This window comes from Aquarana catesbeiana, linkage group LG05, assembly GCF_042186555.1.
Source record: "Aquarana catesbeiana isolate 2022-GZ linkage group LG05, ASM4218655v1, whole genome shotgun sequence".
NCBI lineage: Eukaryota > Metazoa > Chordata > Amphibia > Anura > Ranidae > Aquarana > Aquarana catesbeiana.
Window position 1 is genome coordinate 601,797,299 of NC_133328.1, and position 18,398 is coordinate 601,815,696.

Consider the following 18,398-nt stretch of genomic DNA (forward strand, 5'->3'; position numbering starts at 1 on the left):
CAACATGATAACGACCCCAACACACACCTCCAAGATGACCACTGCCTTGCTAAAGAAGCTGAGGGTAAAGGTGATGGACTGGCCAAGCATGTCTCCACACCTAAACCCTATTGAGCATCTGTGGGGCATCCTCAAATGGAAGGTGGAGGAGTGCAAGATCTCTAACATCCACCAGCTCTGTGATGTCATCATGGAGGAGTGGAAGAGGACTCCAGTGGCAACCTGTGAAGCTCTGGTGATCTCCATGCCCAAGAGGGTTAAGGCAGTGCTGGAAAATAATGGTGGGCACACAAAATATTCACACTTTAGGCCCAATTTGGACATTTTCACTTAGGGGTGTACTCACTTTTGTTGCCAGCGGTTTAGACATTAATGGCTGTGTGTTGAGTTATTTTGAGGGGACAGCAAATTTACACTGTTATACAAGCTGTACACTCACTACTTTACATTGTAGAAAAGTGTCATTTCTTCAGTGTTGTCACATGAAAAGATAGAATAAAATATTTACAAAAATGTGAGGGGTGTACTCACTTTTGTGAGATACTGTACATAGATCAGACCAAAATGAGGGACAAATGAGGAGGGACAGAGGGACTTTGTTCCAAATGAAGAACAGTCCCTCGAAATCAAGCTATGCCTGTCCCTTATAATCCTAAAACCCCATAAGCACCATGTACTCTGTATTATAGATATCTCTCCATTTATCTGCTCTATACATCAGCAGAACAGTCAGCTCTCCTGTGTCTCACAATTCTCAGTGACACGTCTGCTTCTAATAGACTCCAACAGGGATCGGTCACAGAAGAGGGCAGAAAATCGTGCCAGTACCAGCATTGTATGGGATTGACTGACGCTGTTTTCCCAATTCAAAGATGACGCCTGAGCAGGAGTCACGGACGTCTCGCGAGATCTCCGCGCTGCGGAAGCGGAAGTGCAGTGGCGGCTGCTCATGGCTGGATTACAGAGGGAGCGCGGAATGGGGAGCTGAGTGTCCCCAGTCTCCATAGCAACGGGGCCAGCTTGTGGAGCGGGGGGACACTGTCACCATGAACAGGAAGAAGGGAGACAAGGGCTTCGAGAGCCCCCGACCATACAAATTATAAGTATCCCTAAGTGTTCCCTATGTACACCTCTCTGTCTATGGAGCACTCCTATACCTGTATACTGTATATACTACATGCCTCTCTGTATATAGAGCACTCTTCTACCTGTATACTGTATATAGAGCCCTCTTCTACCTGTATACTGTATATACTACATACCTCTCTGTATATAGAGCCCTCTTCTACCTGTATACTGTATATAGAGCCCTCTTCTACCTGTATACTGTATATACTACATATCTCTCTGTATATAGAGCCTTCTTCTACCTGTATACTGTATATAGAGCCCTCTTCTACCTGTATACTGTATATAGAGCCCTCTTCTACCTGTATACTGTATATACTACATATCTCTCTGTATATAGAGCCTTCTACCTGTATACTGTATATAGAGCCCTCTTCTACCTGTATACTGTATATACTACATATCTCTCTGTATATAGAGCCTTCTTCTACCTGTATACTGTATATAGAGCCCTCTTCTACCTGTATACTGTATATACTACATATCTCTCTGTATATAGAGCCTTCTTCTACCTGTATACTGTATATAGAGCCCTCTTCTACCTGTATACTGTATATACTACATGCCTCTCTGTATATAGAGCCCTCTTCTACCTGTATACTGTATATACTACATATCTCTCTGTATATAGAGCCTTCTTCTACCTGTATACTGTATATACTACATACCTCTCTGTATATAGAGCCCTCTTCTACCTGTATACTGTATATACTACATGCCTCTCTGTATATAGAGCCCTCTTCTACCTGTATACTGTATATACTACATGCCTCTCTGTATATAGAGCCCTCTTCTACCTGTATACTGTATATACTACATGCCTCTCTGTATATAGAGCCCTCTTCTACCTGTATACTGTATATACTACATATCTCTCTGTATATAGAGCCTTCTTCTACCTGTATACTGTATATAGAGCCCTCTTCTACCTGTATACTGTATATACTACATGCCTCTCTGTATATAGAGCCCTCTTCTACCTGTATACTGTATATACTACATGCCTCTCTGTATATAGACCCCTCTTCTACCTATATACTACATATCTCTCTGTATATAGAGCCCTCTTCTACCTGTATACTGTATATACTACATACCTCTCTGTATATAGAGCCCTCTTCTACCTGTATACACTACATGCCTCTCTGTATATAGAGCCCTCGTATATGTATATACTACATACCTCTCTGTATATAGAGCCCTCGTATACCTATATACCTCTCTGTATATAGAGCCCTCGTATACCTGTATACTGTGTATACTACATACCTCTCTGTATACAGAGCCCTCTTCTACCTGTATACTGTATATACTATATGCCTCTCTGTATATAGAGCCCTCGTATACCTGTATACTGTGTATACCTCTCTGTATATAGAGCCCTTGTATACCTGTATACTGTATATATTACATGCCTTTCTGTATATAGAGCCCTCATATACCTGTATATATTACATGCCTCTCTGTATATAGAGCCGTCATATACCTGTATATATTACATGCCTCTCTGTATATAGAGCCCTCGTATACCTATATACCTCTCTGTATATAGAGCCCTCGTATACCTGTATACTGTGTATACTACATACCTCTCTGTATACAGAGCCCTCTTCTACCTGTATACTGTATATACTATATGCCTCTCTGTATATAGAGCCCTCGTATACCTGTATACTGTGTATACCTCTCTGTATATAGAGCCCTTGTATACCTGTATACTGTATATATTACATGCCTTTCTGTATATAGAGCCCTCATATACCTGTATATATTACATGCCTCTCTGTATATAGAGCCGTCATATACCTGTATATATTACATGCCTCTCTGTATATAGAGCCGTCATATACCTGTATATATTACATGCCTCTCTGTATATAGAGCCCTCATATACCCGTATATACTACATGCCTCTGTATATAGAGCCCTCATATACCCGTATATACTACATGCCTCTGTATATAGAGCCCTCGTATACCTGTATACTGTGTATATAGACTGCACTCATACATACTTTATGTGCCTCTGTATTCTCTATATAGAATGCACTGTCTGTTTATAGTCACCTTTACATGTATATCTTGTATGTGTACCGTGTGTGTGTATATAAGTCATACACCGATCACCCACCTAATATAGAGTAAGTCCCCCTTTTGCCCTGCCCCCATCGCGGCATGGACCCCACTAGACCTCTGACAGTATGCGGTGGTATCTGGCACAAAGCTGTCAGTATCAGATCCTTTAGATCCTGTGAGGTTGGACCTCCATGGATCAGACTCGTTTTTTCCAGCACATCCCACAATTGCTTGATAGGACTGAGATCTGCAGAATGTGGAGGCTAAGGATGAGCTCCGGCGTGTTCGCATGCTGCACGTGTAGAGCCCGCCAGGAACTCGGCACTGCACATCGCTAATCACAAGCTGTGAGACATTTCCCGATGTGTGGCTGCAGAGATCGGGAAATGTCTCACTGCCTGTGATTAGCGCTGCGCATTACCGACTTCCTGGCAGGCTCTGCACGTGCAGCATGCGAACATGCCAGAGCTCATCCTTAGTGGAGGCCAAGTCAACACCTCAAACTCTTTATGTTCTTCAAACCATTCTTGAACCATTTTTGCAGTGTGGCAGGGTGCATTATCCTGCTGAAGGAGGCCACTGCCCTCAGGGAATAAAGTTTCCATGAAGGGGTGTACTTGGTCACCAACGATGTTTAGGTAGGGGGGGTACGTGTCAGGTAACATCAACATGAATGGCAGGACCCAAGGGTTCCCAGCAGAGCATTGCCCAAAGCATCACACTGCCCCTGCCAGCTTGCCATCTTCCCATACTGCATCCTGGTGCCATCTCTTCCTCAGGTGACGCTCACACTCAGCCACTCACATGATGTAAAAGATCACGTGATTCATCAGACCACCACCTTCCAATGCTCTGTAGTCCAGTTCTGATACCCACATGCCCATTGTAGGCACCTTTGACTGTTGACACGGGTCAGCATGGGCACCCTGATCGGTCTGCAGCTATGCAACCTCGCACACAACAAACTACAGTTTTTCTGCTTTCAACAAATCAACTTCAGGGCCAAGATGTTCACTTGCTGTTTAATATATCCCACTGACATTCAAATGCCATTGTAATCAGGTAATCAATGTTGTTCACTGTACGCTGTACCTGTCTGAGGTCATAAAGTTTTTGGCTGTTCAGGGTGTGTATATATTTATATATATGTGTGTGTGTGTGTATGTATATATATATTTCACTCATACGTCCCTTATCGGTGTGTGTGTATATAGAGTCCACTTACACATGCGTACCATACATACCTACCTGTGTGCTATGTATATTGTGCTACATACATACATACCTGTCTGAGCACTGTATATATTAAACATGGATCAAAATTCGGCTAGTTTAGCAGGGGCCAGCCAAATTTCAATTTGATTTTTGCCATGCGTTTACTTTTGATGGCTATAGCCGCTAGCAGTAATCATTGTGTTCTCACAGCTGGGAAGGCTCCTTACATAAGCAACCCCCCCACCAGCAGAACACAATAGAGCTGTGGAGGGCATTCCCCCATCAACACTGTCAGTGTGGTAGGAAAGAAAATCAAATCATCTATGGGCTGCCTTGCTTCACCCATACATACCTGTAATAGTGTGTATATAGACCCTGTATGGTACTGTGTGTATACTATTTATCTCCTTCCCCGTGTATATATTATTATGTTGCACTCACACCGTCTTGTCTGTAGCTGACCGCTCTTCCTTATGGCTGCCATCTCTATTACCATTTGGGTCATATGGTTGTAATGTGTGAATAATTTTGTTTCTTTTTCTCTTTATACGACTCACCAGGTAGTCTGCATCAGCAATATAAATTTTCAGAGGAAATCTGTCATAGTAAGTAGTTCTTCTTGTATCTGTTGTTACTGTGAAATGTTCTCCACTGACTGGCTGGTGGCGTTTGAAACGTTTTCCCTTATAAACCTAAAAACATAGAGCCCTTAGATTTGAAGCAGAACTAAACCCACAGATTTAAAGCGGAGTTTCACCCAAAAGTAAGACTTCCACTTTAGCTGATTCCTCTCCCCCCTCCAGTGCCACATTTGGTACCTTTTCGGGGGGAGGGAGGAGCAGATACCTGTTTTTTTTTTTACAGGTACACTGTCCCCACTTCTGGGAGGTCAGGCTGTGGCGAATTACGTCAGCAGCTCAGTCACCCTTTTACTCCCTCCCCTTCCGCCGGGCCAGTGAGAGAGCGCAGCGCGCTTTGCGCATGCACAGTGGGGACCCAGCCGTGAAGCAGAAAGGCTACACTGCCGGATTTCCTTACCCGCAATGGCGGCGACAGCACCCAACCAGCCGATGTAAACATTGGCTGCGGTGCCGACATCGCTGGACTCCAGGACAGGTAAGTGCCCTAATGTTAAAAGTCAGCAGCCACAGTATGTGAAGTTGCTGACTTTAAATTTTTAAAGGGGCGGGCGGAACTCCGCTTTAAGTTTTAAAAAACAGTTACATTCCTGGGAATGTAAGTAACTGTCACATTTGCTTGTATCCTCAAACAAACTGTCCAACCATCCAATGGCTGGTATCATAACTGATCACATGTGCAGCATCATGGCAGTTGAAGATCAAACAGATGCCAAGATGGCAGCTTCCTTGGCTGAAAATGATAGGAGCGTCTAGTTCTACTTTAACCACTTCAATACCAAGGACGTCATATGACGTCCTTGGCTTTGAGCAGGTATATCTCGATGATGCCTGTAGTTACAGATATCATTCAGATATTGCTGGTTTCAGTCGGCGAATCTCTACACCATAGGAATGATCATAGCGGCCGTTCCTCCGCTTGATCGTTCCTATGGGAGGCGAGAGGGGACTCCCCCCCCCCCCCCCCCCCCCCCCTCCCGCCGCCCTCCGGTGCCTGCTCCGACTCACCGTTACGATCGGTGAGGCGGAGAGTGGATCCGCCGGTGCCGGATGTAGATCATAGAGATTTCCGGCGGACCAGATGGTCCCCGGAGTCTCTATGATCGTCGGAGGCCGGGCGCGATGTTATGACGTCACGCCCGACCTCTCCATTCAAAAAAACAGCGCCGCTTCGGCTTGGAAGCGGCGATCATTTTTTTTTTTTTTTTTTTTTTTTTTTATTTCAGGCTTCCCAGCCTAGTGGTGAGAGATGGGGTCTTATTGACCCCATATCTCACTATTAAGAGGACCTGTCATGTCATATTCCTATTACAAGGGATGTTTACATTCCTTGTAATAGGAATAAAAGTGATCAATTTTTTTTTTTCAAAAAAGTGTCAAAATAAAAAAAAAATATAATTAACAATAAAAAAATAAAAAAAAATTTTTTTAAAGCGCCGCTGTCTCCGTGTGCTCGCACGCAGAAGCGAACGCATACATAAGTCCCGCCCACATATGAAAACGGTGTTCAAACCATACATGTGAAGTATCGCCGCGAATGTTGGAGCGAGAGCAATAATTTTGGCCCTAGACCTCCTCTGTAACTCAAAACATGTAACCAGTAAAAAAATTTCAAGCGTCGCCTATGGGGATTTTTAAATACCGAACATTGGCGCCATTCCACAAGCGTGTGCAATTTTGAAGCGTGACATGTTAGGTATCTATTTACTCGGCGTAACTTCATCTTTCACAAGATGCAAAAACATTGGGCTAACTTTACTGTTTTGTTTTTTTTTTAAACACAAAACAGTTTTTTTCCCAAAAAAAACGCGTTCGAAAAATTCCTGCGCAAATACTGTGTGAGATAAAAAGTTGCAACAACTGCCATTGTATTCTCTAGGGTCTTTGCTAAAAAAACATATATAATGTTTGGGGGTTCTATGTAATTTTCTAGCAAAAAAATGATGATTTTTACATGTAGGAGCAAAGTGTCAGAATTGGCCCGGTATTGAAGCGGTTAAAGGATAAGTTCACCTTTCATAACATGTTAAACCCATATTCGGGATGTAACCTGTTATGAATGCATCGGCTCCTGCTCCCCCCGCTGTGCCAGCTAGCGGGAATCTTCTCCACCTGCTAGCTGTCAAAATTAAAAAAAATTGTGAATGGAAAACTGCAAAGTGCGGGAGCCTTTGCGGCTGTCGGCTTGTAGTTTTCAATGAACTACCACTGCACTGCGAGCTCTGAGGTAGTTCATTCATTTTTCCCGTCAGCAGGTATCGGCTTCCAGGTACGAGCAAGCCGATACACCGACAGGTCTGCCAGAGACCTGCATGGCATCAGAGATCTGTTGATCGCTGGTACAATGCTTTATAGGCTCCTGCAACAAAAAATAATAAATACACATTTTTTTTACCTGCAAAAAAATGTGCATTTAATATTTTTTCTGAATAGGTGAACTTATCCTTTAAATGTAGACAATATGTGGGCGCAAAAGGTTTCGGGCCCCTTCACACCTGATTGCTCTGGTGTGCAGTGTAAGGCTCCATTCTCGTTTGGCATTTTGGGATCTCGGCCAGAATCGCTACCTGCAATGTCAAATCACACTACAATCACCCTTTTTTGAGTGATGAGCTTTGTGCGTTGTGGTTTGCCGCACGATTTACTGTGGCAAAGCGTCAACACATATTAGATGCGATTGGAAATGAATGTCAGCAGAGCATCTATTTTGTGATTGTAGTGGAAAATGAGATTGTGTGAGTTCCCAAAATGTCAATAGTGAATGAAGCCCTACAGATTCCCATTTATTTGAATGGGCAGCCAAAAAATCTGACATACCCTTTTTTATTTTTTTCATTGCAGCAAATTACAACATACAGTAGTGTGGTATAGTGCTGTGTGTTGTGCTGAATGCATGTGTGTTAGAAGTATGTTGGGGTGTCATTTAACATGTGTGCAGTTCAACATAAGTTTTTACATGCATTGCAGTTTGCAATATGTTTTTCAGGAATTAATTTTGTTGCTTTTACATAAGTTTGCATTGCGTTCACATGCGCTCCAAGTTTGTTTATATGCAAAAAAATGTAATTACATTCATTTTATTTGCATATGTTTAAAAATGTATTTGACTGCATCTGGTGTAAGCGAGCTCCTAATCTCTTTCTCATAAATATGTTTATGCAAGTTTTAGAATTATTTGTAGTTCTATTTAGGTTAAAGGCCGGCCATACACGCAGTGTTAATTTCGCCAACAAAAACGTTTTCGTCAGAGGCTTTTTTACAGTGACGAAAACAAAACTAAAAGTACAGCACATTTTCGTCAACTGACAAAAACAATGACGAAAATGGAATCCATTTTTGTTAAGTAACGAAAACGGGACGTTAATGGCAAGGAGGGACTTAAGCTGACTCCAGCCCTGCTCGCAAATTTACCTCGCTCAGCACAGCTGACACGTCACGTACGGTGACAGGCAGCACAGCTCCAGGCGCTGTGAATTTCAGCTCCTCCTCCTCCTCCTCCTCCTCCTCTCCCAGTCAGATGCAGGGCAGATGATGGCCCCTCATTTCTGACCCCCCCCCCCCCCTTTTTTCCCCCCAGCCCGCCCTATGACCAATGACCTCCCACAGAGTCCCACCTCCAGTATAGCATTTTTACCGTTGAACTGAAGGCGAGTGAAGTGAGGGGGAGCCTGGGAGGAGCTGAGTAAGACCAGAAGGAGGCGTTAAGTGATACGAGGGGGCGGGGCCAGCAGGCACAGGATCTGGAATGGCATAGCACATATGACAATCCTCAGTGGAAGGTAGGACATGGATTAGATGCCTCATTCTATGTGATTGTATGTTTTCTGATTATACAGCCTGCAGCTGCTACATGTACATCATGGGGACCCTCATGAGGAATAGTTGGGGACAGAAAAGGGGACATAGAGCAGGGAAAAAGAGAAGACGACATGGGGACAGAGCAAAGGAGATGGGGACAAAACAGAAGACATTGACAATAAGGCCCTTTTCACACAGGGTGGGCTTTACTCAGTGGGGGATCTGTACACTGAGTGTGGGTGGATGATAGGTCCGTGTCTACTTAGTTTCTACAAAGCGGCTCTACTCTATGGGCAGTCAGATTTAAACAGACTCCACTGTCTGTTTACATCCCACTACCCTCCGATCTGATAAGATGGAGGGGAACAGATCTGTTTGTTTTGGTCCATTGGCCGCTTCATAAAGGAGAATGGATGATCCACCACTCGGGTCCACCTGACAAACAGTTGAAGGGACCCAATCAGACCGCTCATGTGAAAGTGCCTGTGATAGATATCAAGAATCATTTATATATATATATATATATATATATATATATATATATATATATATATATACATACATACATACATAAATTTCATACAAAAAGTCCAATAAAATTGTGCCATGATAAACATGTGCAAATCCCCTGCAAGCTGTTTGCACCAACTTCAGTATCCCATCACCAAGACAAAACACACATCATTTGCTTAGTAAAATTGACCTCCTAAACTTTTGCACTATAGTGTACTTTATGCTTTGCATATATGTGGTGCCTGTGATTGGTACTGGACCAGACAGAGTGGTGAAAGGCCGCTCTTGGGAGAGAGCTACTATACCTGTATTGTTACTTTTTGAGTGAAGTGGATGCAAATATCCAGCAAAGGACAAGTGCATGTGACCTTATAAGTTTAAGAGGTCACATTTTTGATAAGCGCATGATGTATGTTCTGTCTTGGTGATGGTATACTGCAGTTGGTGTTTAGTTTATTCAACTAAAATACAATGACTAAAATGGGACTAAAACTAAAATGGCATTGTAGTCCTAAGACTAATGCCCCGTACACACGGTCGGACATTGATCGGACATTCCGACAACAAAGTCCATGGATTTTTTCTGACAGATGTTGGCTCAAACTTGTCTTGCATACACACGGTCACACAAAGTTGTCGGAAAATCCGATCGTTCTGAACGCGGTGACGTAAAACACGTACGCCGGGACTATAAACGGGGCAGTAGCTAATAGCTTTCGTTTCTTTATTTATTCTGAGCATGCGTGGCTCTTTGTGCGTCGGATTTGTGTACACACGATCGGAATTTCCGACAACGGATTTTGTTGTGGGAAAATTTTATAGCCTGTTCTCAAACTTTGTGTGTCGGAAAATCCGATGGAGCCCACACACGGTCGTAATTTCTGACAACACGCTCCGATCACATATTTCCACCCCTCTTAGTTGGGAGAAAACTATGGCCCTGCAGGAGGGATTCCCACATCAACACTATCTGTATTGAAATCAAGCAATTTACTTTCCTGCAACCCATGGTGGCGCATGATGTATGTTCTGTCTTGGTGATGGTAGAAAAGAAATTTGCTCCATGTATGGCCGGCCAAAACCGATAACCAGAGACAATGAAAAGGTGAACTAACACTGTACACCCTCCCCACCTCCCAGATCCCACTGTATTTACCTTCATGTGTGATGACTTGTCAGTGCCCACACAGCCAGTGCAGTGGTCTGGGGATTTGCAATCCATGCTTTTCTCCCTCTTTCTGTAGAGCTTCCAGGATGGATCAGAGCTATTCTGATTGGTCAGCACTGGCACAGAGCATCTCTGATTCATCCCCGAAGCATTGCAAAAAGGGTGAACTAACCCATAACCCCCCTCTAAAAAGTAACCACTTCAGCTTTCGGGACATACCTTTACACGCTGTAAGGTCGAACTGGTTATACCGGGTTGATGCCTGAAGCTACAGGCATCCCAGTATCCTTTTTTTTTTTTTCCACAGCTGGCAATGCACTTTTTATATAAAGTGATCCCAGTGGCTAATTACAATGTTGTTTATCCCTCGTGATAGCAATAAAGTTGATAAAAAAAAAAAAAAAAAAATTAAGAGACAGTGTAAAAAAGAAAGTTAAATATATGATAAAAAAAAACATTTTTAAAGCGCCCCCGCCCTCATGTACTTGCACACAAAGCTGTCCTGCACGTGTATATAAACAGCAAAGGCACCACACATGTGAGGTATCAACGTAAACGTCAGAGGGAGAGCAATAATTCTGCATAAAAGTGGTAACCCGTAAGGGCTTTTAATGCTGCACCTATGGATAATTTAATGTACCATAGGTTTACGCCGTTCCACAGGTGAACGCAATTTTAAAGCATGATATGTTTGGTATCCATTTGCTCGGCATAACATCATCTTTTATATTTTGCCAAAAAATCAGTTATTATATTGTGTTTGTGTGCATTAACGTTTATTTTTTCCAAAAAAATTGCATTTAAAAAAACCGCTGCGCAATTACCACGTGACATAAAAATATGCAACCCCCACAATTTTATTCTCTAGGGCCTCTGCTTAAAAATATACACTATATTGTCAAAAGTATTAATTCACCTGCCTTTACACTTACATAAACCTTAATAGCATCCCAGTCTTAGTCCGTAGGGTTCAATATTGAGTTGGTCCACCCTTTGCATATATATATATAAAAAATAAAACTAGGAGGAGGGACCTGAGAGCCTGACGAAAGGAAATGATAGACTGTGTGTAATGGCCGGAGCTGCAGAACCATATATATATATAATATAATATAATTATGCAAGTGTATACCATAAAATGAATCAAGTTACCATATATATAGTGCAAATAAAGTGCAAAGTTTTGAATAATAAATATATCACATTGGTCCATATAATGTTCCTTGTAAAATTACTTTTAAGTGAAACCAACATCCAACCAGTCGACTTGTATTAGTGAAAATAAATTAATTGATCTCTTCACAAACATCCACCTCTGTACCTCTACTAAGGTTCCTGTGCTCCCTCCACTCGATGTGCCCACACCTTATATCCTATAAAATCATGCCTTGTTAGTGATTATTCCTCTGGAACTATCCTCTCAGTAATTTTCCTTCCTTATCGATGCTGCTTGCAAATTCCAGTCAGAGTGATAACATGTAAAGCAATCAAAGCCTTGCAATAGTGCTTTATCCCTTTTAAAAATGTATCAAACCGTACAACACTCACATTTAAAATAATTCAACAGGTATGTGTATATTTCCTATACAGCTGGTGCTAGGACGATTGTTTAACCTGTCCCCTGGTTCTGCAGCTCCGGCCATCAGTGCAACCTCTGTCCATTACACACAGTCTATCATTTCCTTATTCCGCGTTTGTCAGGTTCTCAGGTCCCTCCTCCTAGTTTTGTCACTTCTCGTGACTTTCTCAGGGGACATCTCCCTGAGGAAGTCACGAGGAGTGACTAAACTAGTAGGAGGGACCCGAGAGGCTGACAAACCCGGAATAAGGATAGGATAGACTGCGTGTAATAGACGGAGGTTGAACTGACGGCCAGAACAACAGAACCAGGGGACAGGTGAAACAATTGTCCTAGCACCAGCTGTATTTGAATAAATATAGCCTGCCTGCAGGGAAATCCCTCCAGCCTGTGTCTTTAGAATATGAGGGTGGGGAGGCGACCATTAATCCACGTGTTATATTCTGCCCCCATTGTGTTTAGCTGGTTAGTGGGCATGGAGGAGGCAGGGGGGAGCAGGCTGTCATTTATCATTGTGTATCACTGAAAACTGAGCATGTGCAGAGCTGTCAACACTGCTCTGCAAAATTCCTAGCTGAATTGGGGACATGGACAGAAGGGGGAGATAGAGAACAGCGGGATAAACCAGATTTTTTGTAGAATACAGAAAAGGAATTTCGTAGAGTATGAACAGCATGGAATAAACCATTTATTGATAGTTTTTTTTTTTTTTTTTTTTTTTTTATGATGTGGGTTTAGTTACCCTTTAAATTCCAGTAGCATCTGATCGCCTCTGAAATCTTGGCCTTGCCTCAGTTATCATATCTGAGCTGATGGGAGGTGTGTGTGTGTTCAGCCTAAGTTCAAGGTCTGCAATGGACACGAAAAAACTATTTTACTTTTTTTTTTTCTTTTTTGCGGTATGTGTTGATAATTGCTTGATCGTCTTTCCTCAGGGATTTGTGGATTTAACAATATTCCCTACGGTGGCCAATTTGAACAGGATCAAGCTGAACAGTAAACAGTGCAGAATATACCGAGTGAAAGTGAATGAGCTGGAGGCAGCGTTCATATACAACGACCCCACGCTGGAAGTCTGTCACCACGAGTCCAAACAGTAAGTGCTACAATATTTCTTTTCTCATTCATCTGAATGTTGTTAGGTTGGCTTTACTGTACGAGGAAGACTGGACCAAGTGGCATCAGAAAACTTTATTAGAAGTTCACCATACCTATACAAAGATAAATACAGCCTCTCTAATATGTGTAAAAATAAGTTATTGTCAATATTCCCATCGCACACATTCCTGGAATGAGCTCAAAACTAGCGGGTGCTGCAGCAACTACCAGCTGGAGACATCATAGATCAATGCACATTTTTGCCAGCACACCACAGATCATCAATATCTTCCAAAGCTTTTCTTATTATTTATTACAGCTACTTATATAGAGCTGTCAATTTACACAGCGCTTCATATATATTGTACATTTACATCAGTCCCTTCCCTCAAGAAACCTACAATTTAAGGTCCCTAACTCACATTCATACATACACACAGTAGGACCAATTTAGACAGGAGCCATTTAAACTACCAGCATGTATTTGTTGGAGTGTGGGAGCAAACCCACACAGGCACAGGGAGAACATGCAAACCCCAGGCAGGTAGCGCCGTGGTTGGGATTCAAACCCCTGTCAAAACTAGGTACCTGCTTCCCCCCCAAATAAAAATGTTCATTTGTATTATTGGAAAAGTGCACGACAGCCAAGGACGCGGAGTGATGGTAGCATCTTCTCTTTCAATATAGAGCAGTACATCTGTGAATTCATGATACCATCAATGAAGTGCAGCTCCCCGACACCAATGCAACCCCACAGAAGGACACTGCCACCACCATGTTTCACTGTAGGCACCATGCATTTTTCTTTGTACTCCTCACCTTTGCGATGCCATCAGTTCCAAAAACATTTATCCTGATCTCATCACTCCAGAGTCCCAGTAGTCGTCTTCTTTTTTCAGCATGGGCCCTAGCAAATTCTAGGCGGGCTTTTTTATACATGGGCTTTAGGAGAGGCTTCCTTCGTGAATGACACCCATGCATGCCATTCCTCTGCAGTGTACGCCGTATTGTGTCAGAGGAAACAATCACCCCAGTTTGGCTTTCTACTTCTTTAGCTAACTGCAGTGAACTTGCATGGCGATTTTCTTCAACCCTTTTAATCAGAAAATGCTCCTTTTGAGGTGTTAACTTATAATCAGCTGTTTGCTGGACACCTGTTTAATGAATAATCAGACTCACCTGTAGTTGAATTCATGGTAATTAGGATTTTGTTGTCTAAAATGTAGCTTTGCTCCTAATGGCCCGTACACACGATCCGAAAATCGGACAAAAAATACCGCTTTCGACACAGTCGCATGATAATCAGATCGTTAGTACAGAGCTTTCGAGAGCCGATCACGACCATTCATCCGATGTTTATTCGACCGGACAAGCACGAAAATTTTCCTCATACGATACCAGATCGTACGATTTTCGTTCAGTCAGTACAGTTGTCGTCCGAAAATACATTACAGCACATGAGATCACTTCCGATTTTTTTTTTTTTTTTCCTGTCGTACGAGAATTTTTGTGACTTTAGTAACCTTTTCAATTTCTACTTGCGACTATTAAGTGAAAAAAGTCGTACGATCTGTCGTACGATATTCAGATCGTGTGTACGGGCCAAAAGACTTTTCATTGGGGTGTATTCATTTTTGCAACATGGTCTTGAATGAATTTGTTAGGAAAAATTTTTTTTTTTTGTGTGAAAATTAAGAAATCTTGGTTGCAATCAATACCTTTATGGTAGTATTTTGTAGTATAGTGTCCCATAGAACATGTTGATTCTGAAAGGAAAGTAAAGGTTTTCTGACAAATCTGTTACTTGTGCTGAGCGCTGTAACTAAGAAATTATTTTATTAACATGACTGGTCCCCTTTAAATCCAGTAAAATTAAAATTTGTATTTAATGAGTGTGACCTTTTTCTAAAAAGTAATTTATAATGTGCTCACTTTGTTGGATTTACACCAGCCCTCTGGGTTCCGTAACAAATTTACCAAAACACTTCCATCAATAATCCCTCCATTTATAGAAAGCTTGAGGGTAGAGTGACGGTGCCAAGGCCGTGTCTTCCTGCCAGTAGCAGCACACTAAAGCGGTGTCAGTGCCCACACTATCAGTGTTCTGACTTCTTTTAATAATTACACTGCTGCCGGCATGAAGTGTTGGCAGACCCTGATACTTGGAAAGTTTGGAGGGAGCCAGATACTCCGCAAAGGACATTGGATTAAAGAAAACCCTGATTACAGATGGTGTAAAGCCACCCATAGACATAAGATCCTGCTCTCCAGACTTGGAACTTTCTTTTCATAAACCGTAACATGGTTCTCGGCTGAAAATATGACCTATTTGCAAAATATATGTGACAGTAGAAGATAATTTTGGGATAATGCAGCCGGGAAAAGAAAATGTGTATTGCCTGCAGTTATCTTATAATGAAACAATGTAAAAATATTGTTTGGCAAATTAAAGTGACCTCCCAAAAATCAATTTTACTTTTGTCTGTCATCGTGTTCATGTTCTTTTGTAAGAATGATCTTCACTGAATGAACGTTTAGCTCAATAATATGTGTTTCTTTATAGTTCTACCTCTCTCTGTATATGGGGCGCAGTGGTTCTTAAAATGGTTCTAAGGGCTCAAGGATTTTTACCTTCATGAATTCTGTGCATTAAGGTAAAAAAAACAGCCCATTGGCTCCAGCTGCTGTCAATCACAGCCAGTGAGCCAATGATGGAAAGAGGGGGCGGGGCTTACTCAATTGTCTCTGCTGCAAACTGCTTGCTTTGGGGGCACTTGGCAGGAGGGAGGGGCCAGGAGCGCCAGCTGGGGGCTCAAGAAAAGGATCGGGGCTGCTCTGTGCAGAACCATTACACAGAGCAGGTAAGTATAACATGTTTGTTATTTATAAAAAAAAAAATTTGCATTTAGTATTACTTTAACCACTTCTTGACCAGGCCATTTTTTGCGATACTGCACTGCATTACGTAACTGACAATTGCACAATTGTCGTGCAACGCTGTACCCAAATAAAATGTTTGTCCTTTTTTTTTCCACAAATAGAGCTTTCTTTCGATGGTATTTGATCCTCCTTTTTTTTTTTTCTTTTTTTTTTTCTGCGATATAAACAAAGAAAGACCGCCAATTTGGGGGGGAAAAAAAAAAGCGTTTTTACTTTCTACTATAAAACATACCCAATTAAAAAATGTTTTAAAAAATGTGTTCATCAATTTAGGTTGATAAATATTCTGCTACATGTTTTTGGTAAAAAAAAAAACCCCAATAATCGTATATTGTTTAGTTTGCGCAAAAGTTATAGCGTCTACAAACTATGGGATATTCTTCTTTCTTCTTTCTTCTTTCTTCTTTCTTCTTTCTTCTTTCTTCTTTCTTTTTTTTTTTTTTTTTAGTAATGCCGGTGATCAGCCACTTCTGGCGGGACTAACTGACCCTTTTTGGGGACACTAATACAGTGATCAGTGCTAAAAAATATGCACGGTCACTGTACTAATGACACTGGCAGGGGGTGGGGGTTAACAGGGGCGATCAAAGGGTTAAATGTGTGCCTAAGTTGTGCTTGCTAGCTGTAAGGGAAGTGTTTTGAACACAGGATCAATAAATTCCCCTCTCACAGAACGGTGGTCTGCATTGTTTACCTAGGCAGACTGCGCTGTTACCCAGTCAGCAGTGCGCTGTTACCGCTGACTGGGCTTCCATCTTCTTCCGGTCTTCCTTCCGGGTTTGCGGGCTCCGGCTGTTTGAATGGCCAAGCCACTATGATGTCATTCCTGCGTGCATGCGGGAGTCACAGGTGCTGCACAGCTCTCTCTGTGGACAGCATGGCATCCATTTAGAGCGCAATGCACATTCATCTGCGAGATCACCGACTGCTAGTCTTTGGAATATCTTCTAAACGGTGCACGTTTTAGGAGATATATAATTTTACCTACAGGAAAGTTTTTTTTTTTTTTTTTTTGTTTTTTTTTTTAGCTTTATTTGTAGGTAGAAGTGGACTTAACTACCACTTTAAGAATCTGATGAAAGCTATGGACCCCCTCTCCAGAATTATTCAAATAAACACAACTTTGGATGCAATAAATATGTAAACTTTATTTTATTGAAATGTGATTGCCTTATACATATGACATACAAAATGTTTGAATAAAGTTAACAAAAAACTCATGCAAAAAGTAATGGCCATTTATTACAAAAATGTAATACAATCATTTTGTACAAATTAAACAAAACAATCTAATTTGGACCATTGTCCGGAAACGTAATGGCCGATGCCGATGGAAGCTGTAAATCACTGAAGTAGACACCGCTGCTCTAATGATCTCCTTGTCCCTTGCTAAGCAGCCAGCCTGATGTATTGTGAACACAGGAGGTCGGCCACTCAGCTCAGGTCCCATTCAGAGAATGTTTTCCGTTTTCTGAATGATTGCAAGTGTTCTCTTTTTGGACGAGATGGAGAGGCAGGATGTTGACATCACGCTCTCTATCTTGTCCAATCAGAGAACTCCAATAATTCAGAAAATGCAAAGCTTCCTCTGAATGGGACCTGAGCTGAGTGGCCGACCTCCTGTGTTCACAATACATCAGGCTGTCTGCTTAGCAAGGGACATGGAGATTATTAGAGCAGCGGTGTCTATTTCCGTGATTTACAGCTGCATCTACCAGGTATGTTATATACATAGTTACATTGATACAGACTAGACCAATGTAACTATGTATAACACGCCAATGTCTAGAATTATTCTTTGATGTTGGACTGCATGGTGATTTAGTACTGTTTGGTTAATGCGGTGCTGAAGTCCTGGAGTTGGTTATCTTTAGAAATGCTGTCTATTTGTAGTTTGTATTTTCATCCCATTTTTCTGTGGGATTTTAACTGTCTTTTACATTGTGTCTGTTATTACAACTGTGGGCAGAGGTAACTAGTTTATCTACACCGCAAAACACGATTTGCTATATGAATTAGGCATTACATATACTTTTTACATTTTAATTCAGGCGGTTTTCTTTTCTCTTAGACGAAATCTGAATTATTTTTCCAATGCGTACGCAGCAGCTGTCAGTGCAGTTGACCCGGATGCTGGAAATGGTGAACTCTGCATCAAAGTACCATCAGAACTGTGGAAACATGTTGATGGTAATGTGCAATTAGATTATTTTGCTGTTGATTTATGCGTGTGACTATTTTTATTT

General features: G+C 41.8%; 1 protein-coding gene across 1 annotated transcript in view; it reads left to right on the forward strand.

The window, feature by feature from the left end:
* Positions 1-893: 893 nt before the first annotated feature.
* Positions 894-18,398, forward strand: part of TAF2 (TATA-box binding protein associated factor 2) — a 164,737-nt gene continuing 147,232 nt past the window's right edge. Inside the window, exons 1-4 of the mRNA XM_073632181.1 lie at positions 894-1,099; positions 4,969-5,023; positions 13,050-13,210; positions 18,224-18,342. Of these exons, the coding sequence (XP_073488282.1) occupies positions 1,047-1,099; positions 4,969-5,023; positions 13,050-13,210; positions 18,224-18,342 (388 nt within the window). The 5' untranslated portion in view covers positions 894-1,046. The remainder of the gene's footprint in view (positions 1,100-4,968; positions 5,024-13,049; positions 13,211-18,223; positions 18,343-18,398) is intronic.